The 18,612-nt window shown below is 37.3% G+C and overlaps 1 protein-coding gene across 5 annotated transcripts in view; it reads right to left on the reverse strand.

The window, feature by feature from the left end:
- Positions 1-18,612, reverse strand: part of LOC115798852 (potassium voltage-gated channel subfamily C member 1-like) — a 43,263-nt gene that overhangs the window by 4,070 nt on the left and 20,581 nt on the right. The window contains exons 2-6 of one of the 5 annotated variants that reach the window (XM_030755836.1): positions 15,469-16,450; positions 13,432-13,626; positions 12,336-12,464; positions 11,501-11,521; positions 4,314-4,390 (exon numbers count right to left, since the gene is read on the reverse strand). In XM_030755836.1, the coding sequence (XP_030611696.1) occupies positions 12,343-12,464; positions 13,432-13,626; positions 15,469-16,450 (1,299 nt within the window). In that variant the 3' untranslated portion in view covers positions 4,314-4,390; positions 11,501-11,521; positions 12,336-12,342. Of the gene's footprint in view, positions 1-4,038; positions 4,391-11,500; positions 11,522-12,335; positions 12,465-13,431; positions 13,627-15,468; positions 16,451-18,612 lie in introns of those variants that run through there. The other 4 variants (XM_030755839.1, XM_030755837.1, XM_030755835.1 and 1 more) reach the window with 4 other exon arrangements.

Consider the following 18,612-nt stretch of genomic DNA (forward strand, 5'->3'; position numbering starts at 1 on the left):
TTCTGCCATATGGCTTACTAGGTTTGGTACGTCACTGACTCATTTTTAGGGAAGACCAAACATCACTCTGATGACATGCACATGAGATCAGTTAAAATCTGTGGTTAGTGGTTGATCAGTTAAACTCTTGCCCTCCATTCACAAAGTATACATTGATAAGTTAATTTTATATGACTTTAATGTATTCACATATGTAGATACAGGTATGTACATATTTAGTAATAACCACTGACCTATTAAGCATTACATCAAATGTTTAGCTAGTTAAATCTAGCTTGTTTGAATCCTAGACTGACATCAGAGCCTACAGGGGCCTCATAGAGGCACTTACAACAAACTGGCCTGCTTTGTTTACTTAAACAATGGTTGCAGAGGTTTCAAAGGATTCTAGGTTATTTGCACTGGACAAAACTTTTTGCTTCTCTTTTTGCTCAACATATAATTTACAGTTACGACATTCTTCAAATCAACTCTGAGATAATACAAACTGAATATAAACAAATACAGCACTTTTGTAATGATAATGTTAAAATAAGGTTGTGTCAGTTCAAACATTCAAGCAAAACAAATCCCTGCAGACACTGTAAATGATGGAGGGACATGTTCTTTTACTGGAACACAAATGTACATTCTATATAATATTGCATAACAGTTTAAGTCAAAGCATCTGCAGACTATAACATCGACATTGTGGATGTTATAGTTTGTGGAGACATTCTACGATTATACAGTATGTCTACACAAAAAAGTTTAATGAGCACTGAGAGAAGCGATGCCAGCAAACCTTGTAGACCAAAGGGTTTGCTCATCTGGACTAAGAAGATCTTTGAGTATGTGACCTAAACCAATCAGTGATTCATTTCACTTCACAAAAGTTTTCTCTACAGGATAAATTCATTTAAAAACCTACTATCCCAGAGTTTTCCTATCTTTAACTGTACAAGTTCAGTTTGACATTTTACTTCAAGGATCTATCAAAAGAAATGCTTCAGTAATTCACAAGAGAAATAAATCTCTGCATGCAGTTTCAGATATTTTCAGACAACACTAAAATGCTGTAACTTTCTGACATCATAATCATGAAGTGAAGCAACCTACAACTACTTTGCAACTTTGGTCTGAAAATATGTGTGATGGGCTTCAAACCCTGCAACAGATGAAGCCAGGCGAGCATTACTTCTTGCAGTGCCTGAATGGCAAAATCTATCCAAAAGAGACACTAAAACATCAGTAGACAACAGATTCAAGAAAAACATTCAAGTGATGTCACAGCTTTTATCTAAATACTGCATATCTAGGTTCTCGGTGGTGTATGGAAGCACATTGATTTTTTTTTAAACAAAATGATAGATTTGGACAGTAACACTTAAATACTTCTTTTACAGCTGTAAAAATTGGTTCTTTTTTTCAGTCTATGTTTCTGTCAGTTAAGGATCGTATGAACAATTTACAACACTGTATTCTTTTAATAGTTGCTTTAGACAATCAATGGCATTGAAATGTCATTCCTTGCCATGAAATACACATTAACAGTATTCAAGAAAAAAAAAATACAAATCGATACAAAACTAAAGTGATTTAAAACGGCAGCCAGAACATCAAAAGTCTATCTTGGCTTGAAATAAAACCAGACGAATGGCTCATGTCATCAGAATACTTTTTGTACATTTACAGCTGGTACAGCTAAATCAAAGATAATGAGTAGATTGCCTGCCAGGTCTGTGCATGTATAGGATTAAAAATATATCTGCGTATTTACATATGTATGTGCACACCATGTTTTCCAGCATTAAAGTAATTTTGCATGTTTATTGCATATGTGAATGTGTCATTATTTTTTTTTAATCTTTTTTTTTTTTTTTTTGCTTTTAATTAAAATTGCTGAAGGTAAAAAAATTAAAACATTTTTAATAATTTTTTATTTATATTATTAGATAAACACTCAAAAAAGCTAAAAAAAAAAGAAGAAGGGAAAAATAAACATTAAAAGCATAAATATTGAAGAAGAAATTAATCATTTTGAAAAATTGAAGAGGCAAATTTGATTCGGTGGTGCCATGTGTTCACTGTATACTTGTTTTGTAATATTAATAGTGATTGTTAGTAAAGTGCTTGCATTCATTTTAACTGTATAGTTTATTAAGGAGTCATCGATATCTGACTTTGTGCATTTGATGTTCTCATTTTCTTGCTGTTCATTTTTAAGTAGCTTTATAAACACTTAGTATTTAGACCTACAAGAACATATTTTATTTATATCACTGGTCTGATTATACTTCAAAGCTCAACTCAGTCATTTAGTATCACAAAATAGAAGCTTTTGCTCCTTTGCCAAAGACTATTTCAGAATAAACAGCTAGCATGTGGTGAGCCAGGCAGTTCCACCCGTGAGCTTTTCAACTGCACTAACAAAACGGAGCGCAGTGCAAACCAATTATATAGCGATACAGTACCAGTCAAAAGTTCAGACACACTTACCCATTCGTGTGAATTTTGACTGTTACTGTATATGAATGCTAGAATTTTCCACATATCGCCCTTTACCATAATATGTTATTAAAAAGCATAAAAGAAGACCTTGTGAATGTCCTCCCTATTAGGATAAGGATTTGCATTATGTGGATAAATTTAAGGTTTATATTTTGCTGTTAAGTGGCAATTACGTGACAGTGCATTTGAAGGAATATTACACAATTATACAGTAATACAAAATTATTCGATGCAAAAGTAAAATTATTGGTGAAGCAAATTATTTTCTACAATATGGAAAGCAGTGCATGTCTAACCCATTTGATTTATTTATTTTTTTTAGTATTCATAAGCATTTTAATGCTTTTTCTTTCAAATTATTTAAGGTATCTAATGAAACAGTTTTGCTTGGGAATCTGAGTATTGACCTATGTATATAAGACATCTATAGAAACAATAATAACAAGTGGGTCAATTAATGTGCAAGCAATTTAAAAAAAAATAGCCTCAATAGACCTTTGACTGTATACGGTAAGACAATGATCATATGTATTGGACCTTAACAGCAATATAATTTAAGAAACTACCATTTTCAAAAGCCATGTTTGGCCTCACAATTTAGATAGCTCTTATGGTACAATAAAAGACTTTATTATTTTCATTTCTGTTTCTGATTGTTTTTTTATATCATCTAACTTTGCTGTGTAAACTAACAGCATAAAGTGCTCAAGGACGTCACAATAAGATGCAAAATTAAGTGTTAATATTGAGACTTAAATAGGTTGTTTTTTTTTCAGAGGAATACTTAAATGACTTCTACACTGCGTTCATACATTATATACTCACAAAGGACAGAAAGTAAAAACCTGTTCATTATTAATTTAATCTAAAAAATTTTTTTTTTGTCTTTGGCTAAATAAACTAAATTACACGATACGGACAAAAGTACTGGGCCACCTACACATTACACCTACTGGAGCTGCTCTGCTATGGAAACCCATGCCATGAAGCTCACAGTGCACAGCTTTTGTGCTGATGTTAATATCAGAGGAGCACTGCAATTATTGAGTCTGTTTATGTGCGACCCTGCTCTGTGACTTTATGCATGTTCCACATTACATTAAAACCACTTATAGCTGATTATGGAAAATCTAGGAGGGAAGACATTTCATGAACTGACTTGTTGCAACAGTAGCGTCCTACTCAGTTTTAGCGAGCACTTTATAACAAACCATTCTTTGTAAATGTTTCTGAAGGATTTTACACACCTGTGCCAATGGGACTGAAAACACCTGAATACAAAGATTAATAGGTGTGGCCCAGTACTTTTATTCATATAGTGTATATCTTGCTCCATGATTATTCCGCCAGATGAGCATTATGAGCTTAAGTTAGTTTATTCCAGATCTACACGTTTACTTCTGAAACTGAAAATGTAACTGAGCACATTTTTTTATACTTTTTTGATGCATGGCACTAATTAATTTACTAACCATCCCCAATTGATTTTATATTATACCTGTAATAATTTAAAATAACCACATATCTTTAAAGCTAAATTTGGCATTTAACTCCACCTACCATAATGCATGCTTCATAAACCACTAGATTCACAAGACAAGCGCTCATTCTTTCTACATTCAAGTTCATTGTATGTTATTGCTATTATATTTGCATGGTGTACAATGCAAATGGAGGCTTCAGTGTAATTAGTCCATGGCTAATCCACTACATGTCTTATCAACCAATCATGAATGCCAGTTCTGCTACAAAATGGAGGGGATGGGGGAACGACAGCGCCGCAGGGGTCCTGGGGCCTCGTAGGTCTCAAAAGGTGGGCTAGTAATAGGAGCAAGTCGCAATGATGACCCAGTCATTCCTGATATGTTATTAAGACTGCGAGACTTTTCATAGCCTGTTGCTTTATGACCATAAATTTAGTAGTAAATCAGTTTATTATATTGTGCGTATTTTTTAATGTCATTTGTAAATAAAAAAGAAAGGAAATTAGTGGAATGTTTACAGATATTATGACAAATTTCCACATACAGGTGATTTGTTATGAGCGTAACATAGTTTTGAAACATGAACATGAGGTTGAAGATGTTAAAAGAAGAAATGAAAAGTAAAAGAACCCCATAAGTGAAGAGAAAAAAAAAATTAAGGATATTAAATTAAAATCATAAAGACAAAAAGGACAGGCAGAGACAAGACAGACAAGACAAGACAAGAAAATGTGAGTTATGATATGCCTTTTTTCCTCCAAAGAAACATAAAAGCAAAAGATTCTTAGATATTAAGAAATTTAACACCAATAAAAAGGCCATTGCATAAATTACCCAACATTTTATCATCAATGTTCAGGTAATTTAGACAACTATTTGGCCAAAACTACACAGTTTAACACAAACACACAGTAGCAAATACTTAGATATCACTGATATATTGTGGTTGACCACATGAAGTTTGAAATAAAAAAATCTTATTCCACCAATGAATTTATGTGGAATCAGTAATTGCCTTGCATTATGCTTCGTTACCAGCCCACTTGGTATTTGCTTTTGATTCCTGTGAACTTCAAATGGCCAAAACCAAAATGTCCTCTCAGCAACATTTAAATCACTTTGTACTCCCGGTAATCACATCCTGTTGTGAGTGACTGTTGACTCACTTTATATTTTGTTTACAGAGGGAAATGGCACATAAAAACAAGTGAATTTAAAACTCTGTCCAGCTACAAAAGTGCCTTTGAACTATAATGCACGACACATGCATTGCTCAGCTTACAATAACCAATTCGTCTAAGAATTAGCCTTTGTGTCCTTTCCCGCTGTATTTTTGGTGTCTAACCCTGCATGCAGATGTTGAGGCCTCTCTATAGGAAGCAGCCACAAACAAGGTTGTGTTGTGCTGACAGTGTTGTTGCATCAGGTGAAGTGAAAGGCACCATTGTTAGGTAGCAGCTATCTGCTCTAACAATGACTGACTGACTTATAATAGGTGGAGTTTTACAGATTTATTAGCAATGTGTTCATATTAGCTGAAATATCATTTTAATGTAGTGCTATAATATAAAATTGTGATTCTGTAGTTTGTGAGTTTGGGGCAGACAGACTAATTTATATTTTTGTCAAACTCCAACTACCATAAGGCTGCAGTCAGACAAAGACAAAGAACACCCACTGGTCCAGTGTGACACCCTTTGTGTCTTCCTGTTGCAATGGAAAAATATGACAATACTGAGGATCGCAGTGGCCACCTCTACCACTCTAGATAACGCATCATTTGAACCTTAAATAAAAGCCTTTTTTTTTTCCCCTTCTGTTTTTACTCAAACACATTAGTCAGATGGCAACGCAGTGAAATATTGATGATGCATTTTCACTGGTGCATTTTCTTTGACTAAACATCACAAGAACATTTTTGAAAAGCTGTCTGGCAAATCTGGTGCTGCTTCATTCTCAAGTTAAGTTAGAGGAACATTTTTCTCATACCACACAAATGCATCAAGACAAATTGTCAGCTTGCATCAAGTGGCAGCCATATACTGAAAGATTGCTGACTGAGTACAGCATGGAAGGAAAGACAAAAAAAAACAAACCTGTTTTGTTGTTGGAACTGAACAATGCTTGATAGTGTCCTTTTAGAGTGAGAGTTTTAGCTCAAAAGTTAAATCATCAGTTTATTTATTAATAAAATAGTTGAAATTATCTGACAGTCCCTTCATCTAACCAACTACAACTCGGTATATAACTAACCTTATCATTTTTTAAAGCCTTAACACACAAACAAAGCTATTCAGATGAAATATTGTATGCTTGAAGTCTAGGACAATTTTATGTTTATTGTTCACTCACACAGGCAAGAAAAGAATTTTTCTTTTCTTAAAAAATTCTGACTACAAAACTGCATCATATTATTTACTGTAGATTTCAGCTAGTTGTGCCACAATAGAATAGAAACCACAAATTCTTCATAAGACATTGTTGTATTTCATAGTAAAAACCTCTGAAACTTTTATGTAATCGAGAGCTTTAATATCTTTTACCTGCCATAAAAACAAGTATACCACACAACATGAAAAGACGACTCGTTCATATTACTGTGATAAGCTGAATATTACACAGCTGCTAATTTGCACTACTTTTGATTTTTGTTCTACAGATCTGAAGTATGCATTGTGGGAGTTCACAAAAAAAGGATCCTATACAAGAACCTCCGAGAAAAGATGGTTTCAGGTTTGATTCCACTCAAAAATTCCTTCCATTCCTTCCAATATCTTCTTTATAATGTTAAATTTCACCATGCAGCTTGCCAGGTGTTGAGACAAAAAAAAGAGGAAGAATACACACTGCTCACGTGATAGCCATTTTTCATATACATTCACTCACTTTATTAGATACACCTGTTCAACTGCTCATTATAGCAAATATCTAATCAGCCAACCACATGTCAGCAACTCATTGGATTGCAGATGCTGAAGTTAGGAAACTGAGCATCAGAATGTGGAAGAAACGTGATTTAAGTGACTTTATTATTTGTGCCAGCACCAAGCTGCTCTCATTTCATAAATTGCTAATACTGGTATTTTTCCATACAACATACTGTACATGTCTAGGGTTTACAGAGAATGGTCCGAAAAAGAGAAAATATCCAGTGAGCAACAGTTCTCTGTATGAACATACGAGAGCTCAAACTGCTTCAAGTTTACTGGAAGAACAGTAACTCAAATAACCACTCCTTGCAATCAAAGTATGCAGAAGAGCATCTCTGAATGCAGATGAACTACAGGATGCCACACCTGTCAGCTAACAACAGGACAATGAGGCTACAATTGGCATGGACTCACCAATAGAAGATTGATAAAACACTGTCTGATCTGATGAGTCTCGATTTCTGCGTTCAGATGTTAGGGTCAGAATTTGGTGTGAAGAACATGAATGCATGGATTCATCCTGCCTTGCATCAGCGGTTCAGGCTGGTGGTGAATAGGTGTGTGGGATATTTACTTGGCACACTTTGGGACCCTTAGTACCATTTTAGCATTGTTTAAACAAGACATCCTTCCTGAGTATTGTTGCTGACAATGTCCATCCATTTATGGACACGGTCAGCAGTGTACCCATGTTCTGATGGCTACTGCCAGCAAAAAAATAAAAAAGTCTGTTTTTTTAGTGTATCATGCCAAAATTGACCAAAATTGTCAAGGAATGTTTTCAGCAAGGGCTCCAACCCAATATTAGTAAGATGTACATAATAAGGTGGCCTGTGAGTGTATATTGAAATAAAGCTGGACATGTTGGTCTTCTTAAGTTCTGGTTTTAATATTGTCTCTCTGACACTAAATAAATGGATTTTTTTTATTCAAGCTTCTTAATGTGGAATTCTGATTCGTAACACTTGCCAACTGACATCAGTAAAAAATGGAAATTGAGAGACAGAAAAAAAGTTCCCATTTGTTGATTATATGAAAGGTGAAAGTGATGGAGAACAATGAGGTCAGGTGGTAACATGGTTTAATGATTGTTTAGCTGACATCAGTTTGCTTTTGTCATATATAGACGTATTACTTTGTAAAATTCAAGAAGAAGAAATGTTCTGAAATGAAAATAAAAAAGTTAATCATGTCTCAGCCACTGCAGTCTGTCACAGTCTGCTCTCCTCCTCTCTGGGCAATCTACTATATTTACAACAACAATCATCTGTGGTTTTGTGCTCTGGGATTCTTTCTATCAGGGGAAACTGAGTCTGGCTGTCACTGTATTCAGTGATGACATAATTCCTGTCCAAAGTCACACTTAATTTACACTATAGAGGGAACATGTACCTACCTAGAGTCAGACTTTAGTTACACTTGCACTGCAGTGGCGGCCTGGGGATGGGATGGAGAATGAGTGTTAATCACACAAGGAGACGGTTATGTTGAGGAAAGACACAGAGGAACGGAGACCGAACTGCAAATATTGTTGCCAGAGTGTTTACCAAGGACATAATCATGTGAAATTAAGACTGATTCAAAAAATAGACTTAAAACACTCTTGTATGTACTGTATGCATGTATGAAGGAGATAAGTGCTTTTTCTATCTCTGTTTATTACTTCACTTGCAGTAGCTGACTGCTCAGGTCTATTCTGAGAATGGCCACATACACACTGTATCATTCTTACATGGTATAAATGGCCTGTTAAAGATGGCATGATCTCCTGTTACCCATAATTAAATGTATTGATTTCTTCATGACCATGACTGAAGCCAGAATATGTGCATACAGTACATACAACTCCTGCTATATGTTCTAGAAAAACTATAGCAGCCAACTGCATCCTACATCCTCTTGCTTGCAGCATATAAGTCAAACTTATGCAGCTTGCATCAAACCCAATTAATTTATGTCACTGCTTCTTGTACATATATGTGAATGTACACTGTGCATATATGTGTACAAGTAAAAATCTGGCTCAGAGAGAATATTTGCAGAGTCTGATGGGGCAACACAGTAAGACACACAGTGGTATTGTTACATATATTAGAACATGCATGGCAATGTAGAGCAAGTTTTACATACTGTGTAAACCTTAAAGAGAACACACAAAGCGCTGACAAGTGTTACCACATAAAACACATTTTCACACAGATTATAGAAAAGGCTTTTAGGACTTACTTTTTAGAGTTAGTATAATGTTCTAGTAACGACTGTCTACAACAGAAAAATGACTGTGAGCGCAGACAGAAACAACAGGTAGGCTGTGGTGGCTTGAGAAATATTCCTGCCAACAGTTGATCCTAATCAATATAATTACAAATAGTAAACAATGGGGTAAATAAGGATCTGATGAAATGTGAGTGAAGAGCATTTTTAGGTATCCTGTAAACCTCAGCATTGTATCAGTTTAAGATCTCTAAATAAAAATATATCCGTATTCTTCTGTGAAAATGCACCGATTTACTGTATACAGTATGGATTTGGTTGAATTTGGTAATAAGTCGTGATTGTTTTGGTCAAATATGCTCTTGAGAATGCCTTTAACCAGCGAGATTTGCACCACTTTTCTGTTAATTCATTCTGCTGTTTTGTTGGCAGTTTTGTTTGTCACTCCAGAGAAGACAGATAGCAGGTGATGGTGAAACTCAAAGGGGATCACAGGAAGAACACAGGGAGAGTCAAAACACAAAACAACAAAACGCACTTTACAAAACACAATATCAAGAGAAAACAGACCACAAGTACAGGCAACAACAAAATATTATTTAAAATGAATATAAATTAATTCAATGCACACTGAAACAATAGAACATTAAGAATGTATAAATACAAATCTTTAGAAAACTGCTGGATAGCAGTCCACAAAAATACTTAATAAAAGATGCACACAGCATGTTAGAAACACAGCACATAAATAACTCAGAAATTAATAGAAAAAAACAAACTCATACACATATACAAAGGAAAGAGTGTGAAGGAGAGACACAAAGGAAGAGAGACAGAAGCCAATATGACTGTATCCTTGAAGAAGGTCTGGAGGAGTGATCTGGAGTGAACAATCAGAGGGGTGATTGACCGTTTGACCTTACTGAGCCATGCATACAGTACTGGGTGCATAGGAAGTCAAATGGCCAACAAAAAAATCTGAGAAGCTAACAAAATAAGCTGACAAAAAAAAAAAACACCTTATGCATATGTCTACAAAATAAATCACAAATAAAGCACACAAGAATGGATTTTAGTCAGCATGGAAATCCCTCTTTAAAAACAAGGAGTGATTAATTATGCAAGTTTGAATGCCCATACATAGTCACCCTTTTTTTTTTTTCAAATCCAATAGGTGACTGGTAGCCATCACCCTGGACAGGCTTTTGTCTAGCACAGGGCTTATAGACATGCAACCTTGTTATCAGAAAAAGCAAGAAACAGATCAGATTTCTTTGCTATTTACTGTAAGCACCAAGTACAGTCTTTTCCCCCAGTGCACAAAGCTAAACATAAAAATACATACTAAAAGAATAAAGATTATTATACATCTCTTACCAATTACAAGCCCTAAGCAGCATCCTAATGACTCTAGCACTTATTTTCCTCAATTGACTCCTGATTTGTTTTAAAGAGGGATCTTTGTAGCACCTAAATTTTAAGTTATACACAGAAAACTATCAAAAACTGTAGCGATGTCAACAACCTCTAACTGAAAAGCTTGAACAGCTCAAGGCTTGCTTACCTTAGACAGCGTGAAGCCACTTTTCGGTCAAATCTGTCATAGCATTTGTCTTTTTGTCTGGTCAGTAAGTGTTTCAGTCACCAAGTGCAGCTTATATTCCTTCTGATTTCTACCCAGGTCTCCACAGTACTCATACAAAAGGTCCTAATCTTTGGACTACACTAGGCACTGAAAGCACAGTTATACGGTCCAGGGAATAGTATTTCAGATCCATTACACGCTCATAACACATTTGGTAAATTAGCACTGTCATATTATAAGTGATGTATAAGTACATAATTTTTTTTTAGTTAAACCATTCTGTAAAATGCTTGCTAGTTTTCAGCGTGCCATGTTTCACAATGTACTATCCCTTGACACAGATGGCTCCACTGACCCCAGTTACCCTGGGCCTTGGAAAGGTGATGCACAACACTGCAATCACAATTTGTTAAAGTATCAAGGCAGACCAACTGATTAGAAATGGTACATATGTACATGTAAGTTTGGAAAACCTTTGTAGCCGTATTGTAGCATAGCAGGGCTAAAATGCCACTGCTAGTGCAGTTTTGTTTCAGCATATAAATGGTGCCTCAGTACATGTACATATTATATACACAGGTGTAAATAAAAGGGTGTTGTTTATAGTACAACATTTTTAAATTGCAGTGTGTACTTTTGTTTGCCAAGGTGGAGGTCCGTGGGGTAGGGAGTAAACACACTAGAAGGGGAAAAACAAAATTAAGCCACGCACGACAAACACAAACACAACACTCAGACGGCATTGAGAGGACAGAGACACAGTGTATAACATGTAAGAATGAAAAAAGCCCACATACACACGCGTGATATGACACAACCTGAAGAGAGAGACAACAACAACACAGAGGCACATCAGACAACAACATGACCCTCTGTTCCCGTTCATTCTTCTTCAGTGTCTGTTTTATTAGTTATTGACACAGGACACAACAACTGGGTTATTTTCATTTGAGCTGCTGGATGTTATTTGCACATGTGCATACCCGCATGGATGCGCTCTTGCACTCGTGACTGTACGCAGGTTTTAAGCTCTCACACAGACACACAGGTAATTAACTGAGTGTATATCACAGAAAAATTTTCACATTTTATCTTCAGATTTTTTTTTTTTTTTTTTTTACATCTCATATAGTGTTCATCGAGATTGTCATTCACAAAATTATAATAACCAACTTTCTATGCAAGTACAACATTGGGCTGAGGTTAGGACTCATTGGATGAAATACCTCAGAAATCACACGGTGAGCCCCAAAATACCGTTTGCCACCCAAACCTTAACATTCACATTGAAGTACTACCTAACCTGAGCTCAATTGTTTGCATTAATCTCTTAATACTTAAAACCGGCAGCACACTTTCCACACGTTCAGGCACAGGTCAGTCTTCTTACGGGGTGACACAACGCACAAACTCCATTGAACATTTAGACACAACACTGTGAAAACATTGGGGTATCTGTGATTTTTGAGGTCATACATAGTATGTGCAGCTGCATCTGTGTTAAAGTGGACACTATACTGCTGTTTGTGCAATTATAAAGCATGCTACCTCACGGAGAGCCAGATTAAAATTTCTGGATGTTTTCAGGACACGGGCTCCGTTATTTAACTTTTTTTTTAATTTTAGTGTTACCTCTGTTCTATGGTTTGATCCAGGAAGAGGTGGAGTTTGCATTGAGGTCCTGCTGTAACAGAGACCTCTCCATCTTATACCAATCCTCAGTCAGAGGGGAGTCTGGGCTGGGTGCCAGGGCTGCTGCCTCTAGTTTGTTGTCAACAGGAGGTGTTGAAAGTTTGGAGGGAGTGTGAGGGAGTGTTTTGGTGCAGGTTGGCGACAGTGGTGGTAGTTGGATTGCAGTAGTAAATGAGGTGTTGGGTTTTCACGAGCATGAAGATAATGCACATGGGGCAACAAAAAGGGAAGGAGTTATGGTGGAGCAAAAAAGGAAAAGAAGGGGTAAAACGAGGGCGTGGGTTTCAAGATGGTAGCAAAGGGAAAAGGGAGGCAGGAGGGTAGATGTGGGGCAAGTTTGGGTGGGTAAATAATCAAAGGGTTGAGGGAAGTGGGCCAAAATAAAAAGGACAATGCAAGGCAGGAGAGAGAGAGAGAAACAGACAGGGAGAAACAGAAGTGACGAGAAGTAAATTAATGCATGGTCAACTGTTTGAGTCCAGAAGACAGAGAAAGACAGAGATTGTTTTTGAGCATGAATGAATGTGACATTATGGGGCACAGAACAAAATTCACAGACACCATGGAAAGATGGAAGACATGAATGACTGAGGCAGTGAGAAGAGAAAGGAAAAGGAGAGAGGTAGAGGGACAGAAAATCTTGTCTGACAGAAGAAATAAAATGTGATGCTAAGCGGTGATGGAAACACAGACAACATGAATGTGAAGAGATGGAAACAAACAGAGCAGCGCAGAAGAACTTGGTGTGTATGCATGTTTTGTTCCGCTGTGTGGAGGTTTTGTTGCTAGCTGTGATTGAAGTCTCCTAACTCAGTTTATAGTGTGCTGTCCCATCCAGCGCATCTTTCCTGCACATTTGAATGTGACATTCAAAACATATAGTGACCTATATGTAGTTTATCTGCATTGGCTGTCTCTGGACATATAAAATATATAATGTATGTTTACATTATATTGTGCCAAACATCTTACTGTGTGGATCTGTTCACATAAGGTGTGCATGTTTCGCATATCCGTCTCCTGGTGTGAAACATACCTTTCCGCACATTCCCATCTGTGGCACGGAATTCCCTGGTATTAAGTAGGAAGCAGGCTCTGTCCTGCTGGTAGCGCTCCCGGGTGGGGCCTCGCCCAATAGGACTCCTCTCATCAGGGCTCAGCACCTGGTCGATGGTGGGGCAGTCCTCATTAGCCAAGGCGGCCGAGGCTGCATCACCATTCTGCTTAGAATCTAGTTGAGGCAAAAGAAAATGAAAAACACAATAAGGACAATTATTGTGTAGAGTCAAAAATAATTTCACAAATTAATGTCAGTCGACATTAAGTTATGAACAGTGGCTGCCCCTCCCTGACTTTGATTCTGCAAGAGGTTTCTTCCTGTTAAAAGGGAGTGTTTCGTTCCCACTGTTGCCAAGTACTTGCTCATAGGCAGTTGGGATTTTTTTCTAATATTATGTGATCTTAACTTTACAGTATAAAACAACTTGAAGCAACTGTTGTTGTGAATTGTGCTATATAAATAAAATTGAACATTAATGTAAATTAATGTGTACTACTTTAGTGTACGAAAATAAAGTAACTGATTTTGAGCTGTGGCTGTGTGCTGCTTCTAGTCAGACCTTCTGTTTGCGAGGGACAGCCTATCAGAAGAAAGCTTCTTGTTTTATTCAGTGGATGAGCGGAGGGCTGCACCAAGGATAACAAGATAAATAAGAATTATTTTTAACTATAAGTCATGCAAAGCTATTCTAGTAGAGTAGCTTTGCATATAAAGATGTGGAGTGAGAAACAAACATAACCGGTTACCTTTAAGGTCTGTCGGTAGTTGCCTAAATATGGCAACAGATAGGCTTATTATGAATAGTGCAAAAACAAATGCATAAAAAAAAAATCAAACATAGTACCAGTTTACTTCATGGATTAATTGATCTTCATATTTTCACCAAATTGTAATAACAGGGCTTTTAAGACATTTATTGCCATGTCTTTGCTGATTAAAGTATCTTGAATGTACATACATTTCTATTTCACATTTCAATTGAATTTATGGAACTTATTTATTCTTAGACCAAATTTATTCATTCTTTTTTATTTTTTAAATAGTCTTCTTTGTTTTAAGCTCTCGTAATGCAGTATTTTTTTTTAATTTAAAACTCAACAATAATACTGAAAAATATCACTGAAAGTAATGACTATATATTTTGAGTAGACATGAGTATTCCTAAACCATGAAGTCAGTGGACCACCCATAAAACTGTCAAACATGTCAAGTAGCAGCTGAAGTTCTCTCTGCTTTTGGAGTCTGTTTCCTAAAGTTTGACTAACACAACTTCCAACTAATAAAAATAATGAAAGAAAAAACAGAAAAATCTACAGACACTGTCTACAAAACCCTGGAAAAAAGCCAAGCAGACAAGATGTAGTAAAAGCACTGATGAAATCAATATTTTTTTGCTCAGTAATGATCAGGCCACTAAAGTAATGCATTTAAGGTGCATTATTGTTGCATATGACTGACGCCTGATGCTGCAGCATGTAAAAAGCAAACAGAGAGCCAAATTACCTCTCCTCATGAGTTCACTACTAATGTCAGAGAGAAAATATGGGAAGTCAGCCCAAATTGAGATGCATTAAGCTGTTTTAACAGATAATTGAGGTCATTTTCCTTCCATAATGTTTGTTTTTCACTGACAGATGGAGGCCTTTAGGCAACTGTGAACCCACCAGTTGATCATAAATTACACATGACTTCTGATGGGCCAGTGATTTCTCCAGGGTGACTTGAGAATCAGCTATGCATCTCTTCTTGATGTATTTCCACTTCTTTCTCTTGACACTTTGGTACTCTTGATTCTCTGTCAAAGCGCTAAAATCCTATCAGTAAACTATCATATTATCTACAAACATTCAAGTCAGTTTTAGATGTGATTGTAAATTGGTAAAGTACACAGTGCAACATAAAATTTACTCTTGAACATACAGATCTATTTGCTCATATCTATTCAACAATAAAAAGATGTATTTTTATAATAAACACAAGTCACATTTAAAAAACAACAATAACAACTCTCACCTCTGTTGATCTCTATAATTTCTTCTTGTGCGAGCGGACAGTCACCCCCTATTCCTCCAGACCCCATCACTCCGCCTAAGACATTTCCTAAGATTCTTTGTGGTGAAGCAGTAGCCATCGCCAGAGCATCTGGCTTGCAGTAGTTGGGGGATCCTGGTTGCGGCGCTCGGGGGATATGTTTGTTCTTCTTTTTGGGAAGCTTTTGTTTGGCCATAGCCAGAGAGTAGTACATGCCGAAGTTGTTGACAATGACAGGTACAGGCATAGCAATGGTTAGCACACCAGCCAAGGCACACAGCGCACCCACCAGCATCCCTGACCATGTCTCCGGGTACATATCTCCATAACCCAGTGTGGTCATGGTCACAACGGCCCACCAAAATCCAATGGGGATGTTCTTGAACTTGGTATGGGCACTCACTGTTGGGTCATCTGGGTCTGCACCAATTCTTTCAGCATAGTAGATCATAGTGGCAAATATGAGGACACCAAGGGCTAAGAAGATGATGAGCAGGAGGAATTCATTGGTACTGGCACGAAGGGTGTGGCCAAGGACTCTGAGACCTACGAAGTGGCGAGTGAGCTTGAAGATTCGGAGGATACGGACAAATCGGACAACACGCAGAAACCCCAGGACATCCTTGGCAGCTTTGGAGGACAGCCCACTCAGACCAACCTCCAGATAGAAGGGCAGGATAGCAACAAAGTCGATGATGTTGAGGGTACTTTTGAAGAATTCAAACTTGTCTGGGCAAAAGGTGACTCGCAGCAGGACCTCAAGGGTGAACCAAATGACACACACACCTTCCACATATGTCAACCAGCTGTCAGTCACCACTTCATATACTATCTCCTCACGGGTCATGTTGCCCACTGTGACGTTCTCTGTCTTGTTGATGATGGTGTTGAAGGCCTCATGCGTCTCCATGCAGAAAGTGGAGATGGAGATGAGGATGAAGAATAGGGAGATAAAAGCCACATACTGAAAAGAATGAAGAAAAAAGTAAACAAAAAGAGTTAACATAGGAAGAGAAAGCAAAGAAAGAGCAAGGGAAAAGGAAACTGTCAAATTATGAAAATCCAGCAAAGCAAGGACATCAGAAAAAAAATTACAGCATTTGTGAAAACCAACAGCAAAAAACCCATCAGTGTATGTCCAACACTTGTTTAATAGTATACTATTAGTTCATATTAAACTCAATATTCAAAAAAAAATGTGAGGAATCTTGGAGTCATTTTTGACCAGGACATATCTTTCAGTGCACATAATAAAACAAATATGTAGGACTCTTTGTTGCATTTGCACAATATTTCTAAAATTAGAAACATCCTGTCTCAGAGTGATGCTGAAAAGCTAATTCATGCATTTATTACATCTAGGCTGGACTATTTTAATTCATTATTATCAGGCTGTCCTAAAAGCTCCCTGAAAAGCCTTCAGCTGATCCAAAATGCTGCAGTGAGAGTACTGACAGAGAGTAGAAAGAGAGAGCATATTTCACACATATTGGCTTCTCTGCATTGGCTTGCTGTTAAATCCAGAACTGAATTTAAAATCCTTCTTCTTACATACAAGGTCTTGAATGATCAGGTCCCATATTATCTTAAAGACCTCATAGTACCATATTACCCCAATAGAGCACTTCGCTGTCAGACTGCTGGCTTACTTGTGGTTCCTAAGAGTAGAATGGGAGGCAGGGCCTTCAGCTTTCAGGCCCCTCATCTGTGGAACAAACTCCCAGTTTGGATTCAGGAGAGAGACACACTCTCTATTTTTAAGATTAGGATTAAAACTTCCCTTTTTGATCATGCTTATAGTTAGGGCTGGATCAGGTGACCCTGAACCATCCCTTTGTTATGCTATTATAGGTCTAGGCCACTGGGGGGGGGGTGGGGGTTCCCATGATGCACTGAGTGTTTCTTTTTCATTCACCTCTTTTCACTTTGTTTATACACCACTCTGAATTTAATCACTAGTTATTATCTGGTTCGCTTCCACAGTGTGTCTTTTGTCCTGTCTCCCTGCCCTCACCCCCAACCGGTCATGGCAGATAACTGCCCCTCCCCGAGCCTGGTTTTGCCGAAGGTTTCTTCCTGTCAAAAGGGAGTTTTTCCTTCCCACTGTCACCAAGTGCTTGCTCATAGGGGGTTGCTTCGACTATTGGGTTTTCTCTGTAATTATTGTATGGTTTTTACTTCACAATATAAAGCGCCTTGAGACGACTGTCTGCTGTGATTTGGCAACATATAAATAAAATTGAATTAAAAATTCAATTAAATTGAACTGAATTGAATTGAATTTCAAACAAATGAATTTCAAAATCACCTAATACCATCACATTCTGCTTTTCACCCAATCTTTAAAATGAAACAAGTCTGAAACAAGATCCAGACCAGACCCAAATACAAAAAACCAAGTACACCCTTACTTAGTAAGTAGCAGCCAGGTCCTGCTAATCAGTGACTTGATCAACTAATCAGCAAGTGTGAGCACCTCTATCAAAGCAGATGTTTTGGCAGTTTCCTGGTCTGGAGCATTTAGGTGTGTGTTAAGTCAATGCCAGTCTTCCAAGGAGTGGATATCCCTACAAATCACACCAGAATCAGACAGTGCAATGTAAGGAGAAAAAAAAATTTATTATGTCGGCACCCGGAGGATTGCTCCAACAAAATTTCATTGTATTGTGCAATGACAATAAAGATATCTTATCTTATCTTAAAGTTCATGATGGTACAATGACAAAAAGATTGAAGAAGCATGGGTTGTCTAGAAGGGTTGCCAGGAGAACATAGCATAGGTTTGCAAAGTTGCACCTGAACAAATCACAAGACGTCTGGTGCAATGACTTTTTGACAGAGGAGACCAAAGTGGAGATGTTTGGCCATAATGTACAGTGCCACAGTAGGAGGAAAAACAAGTACACCATATCAGCAGAAACACCTCATACCAACTGTCAAGCACAGTGGAGGAGGGGTGATGATTTGGGACTGTTTTGCAGCCATGCGATCTGGGCGCCTTGCGGTCATTGAGTCGATCACGAACTCCTCTGTATACCGAACTATCAAATGTCAAATGTGAGGCCATCTGTCTGACAGCTAGCACACTGACAGCTAGAAACTGAAGGCAATGATGTTGAAAAAGAA

This window comes from Archocentrus centrarchus, chromosome 19, assembly GCF_007364275.1.
Source record: "Archocentrus centrarchus isolate MPI-CPG fArcCen1 chromosome 19, fArcCen1, whole genome shotgun sequence".
In the NCBI taxonomy this organism is placed as follows: Eukaryota; Metazoa; Chordata; class Actinopteri; order Cichliformes; family Cichlidae; genus Archocentrus; species Archocentrus centrarchus.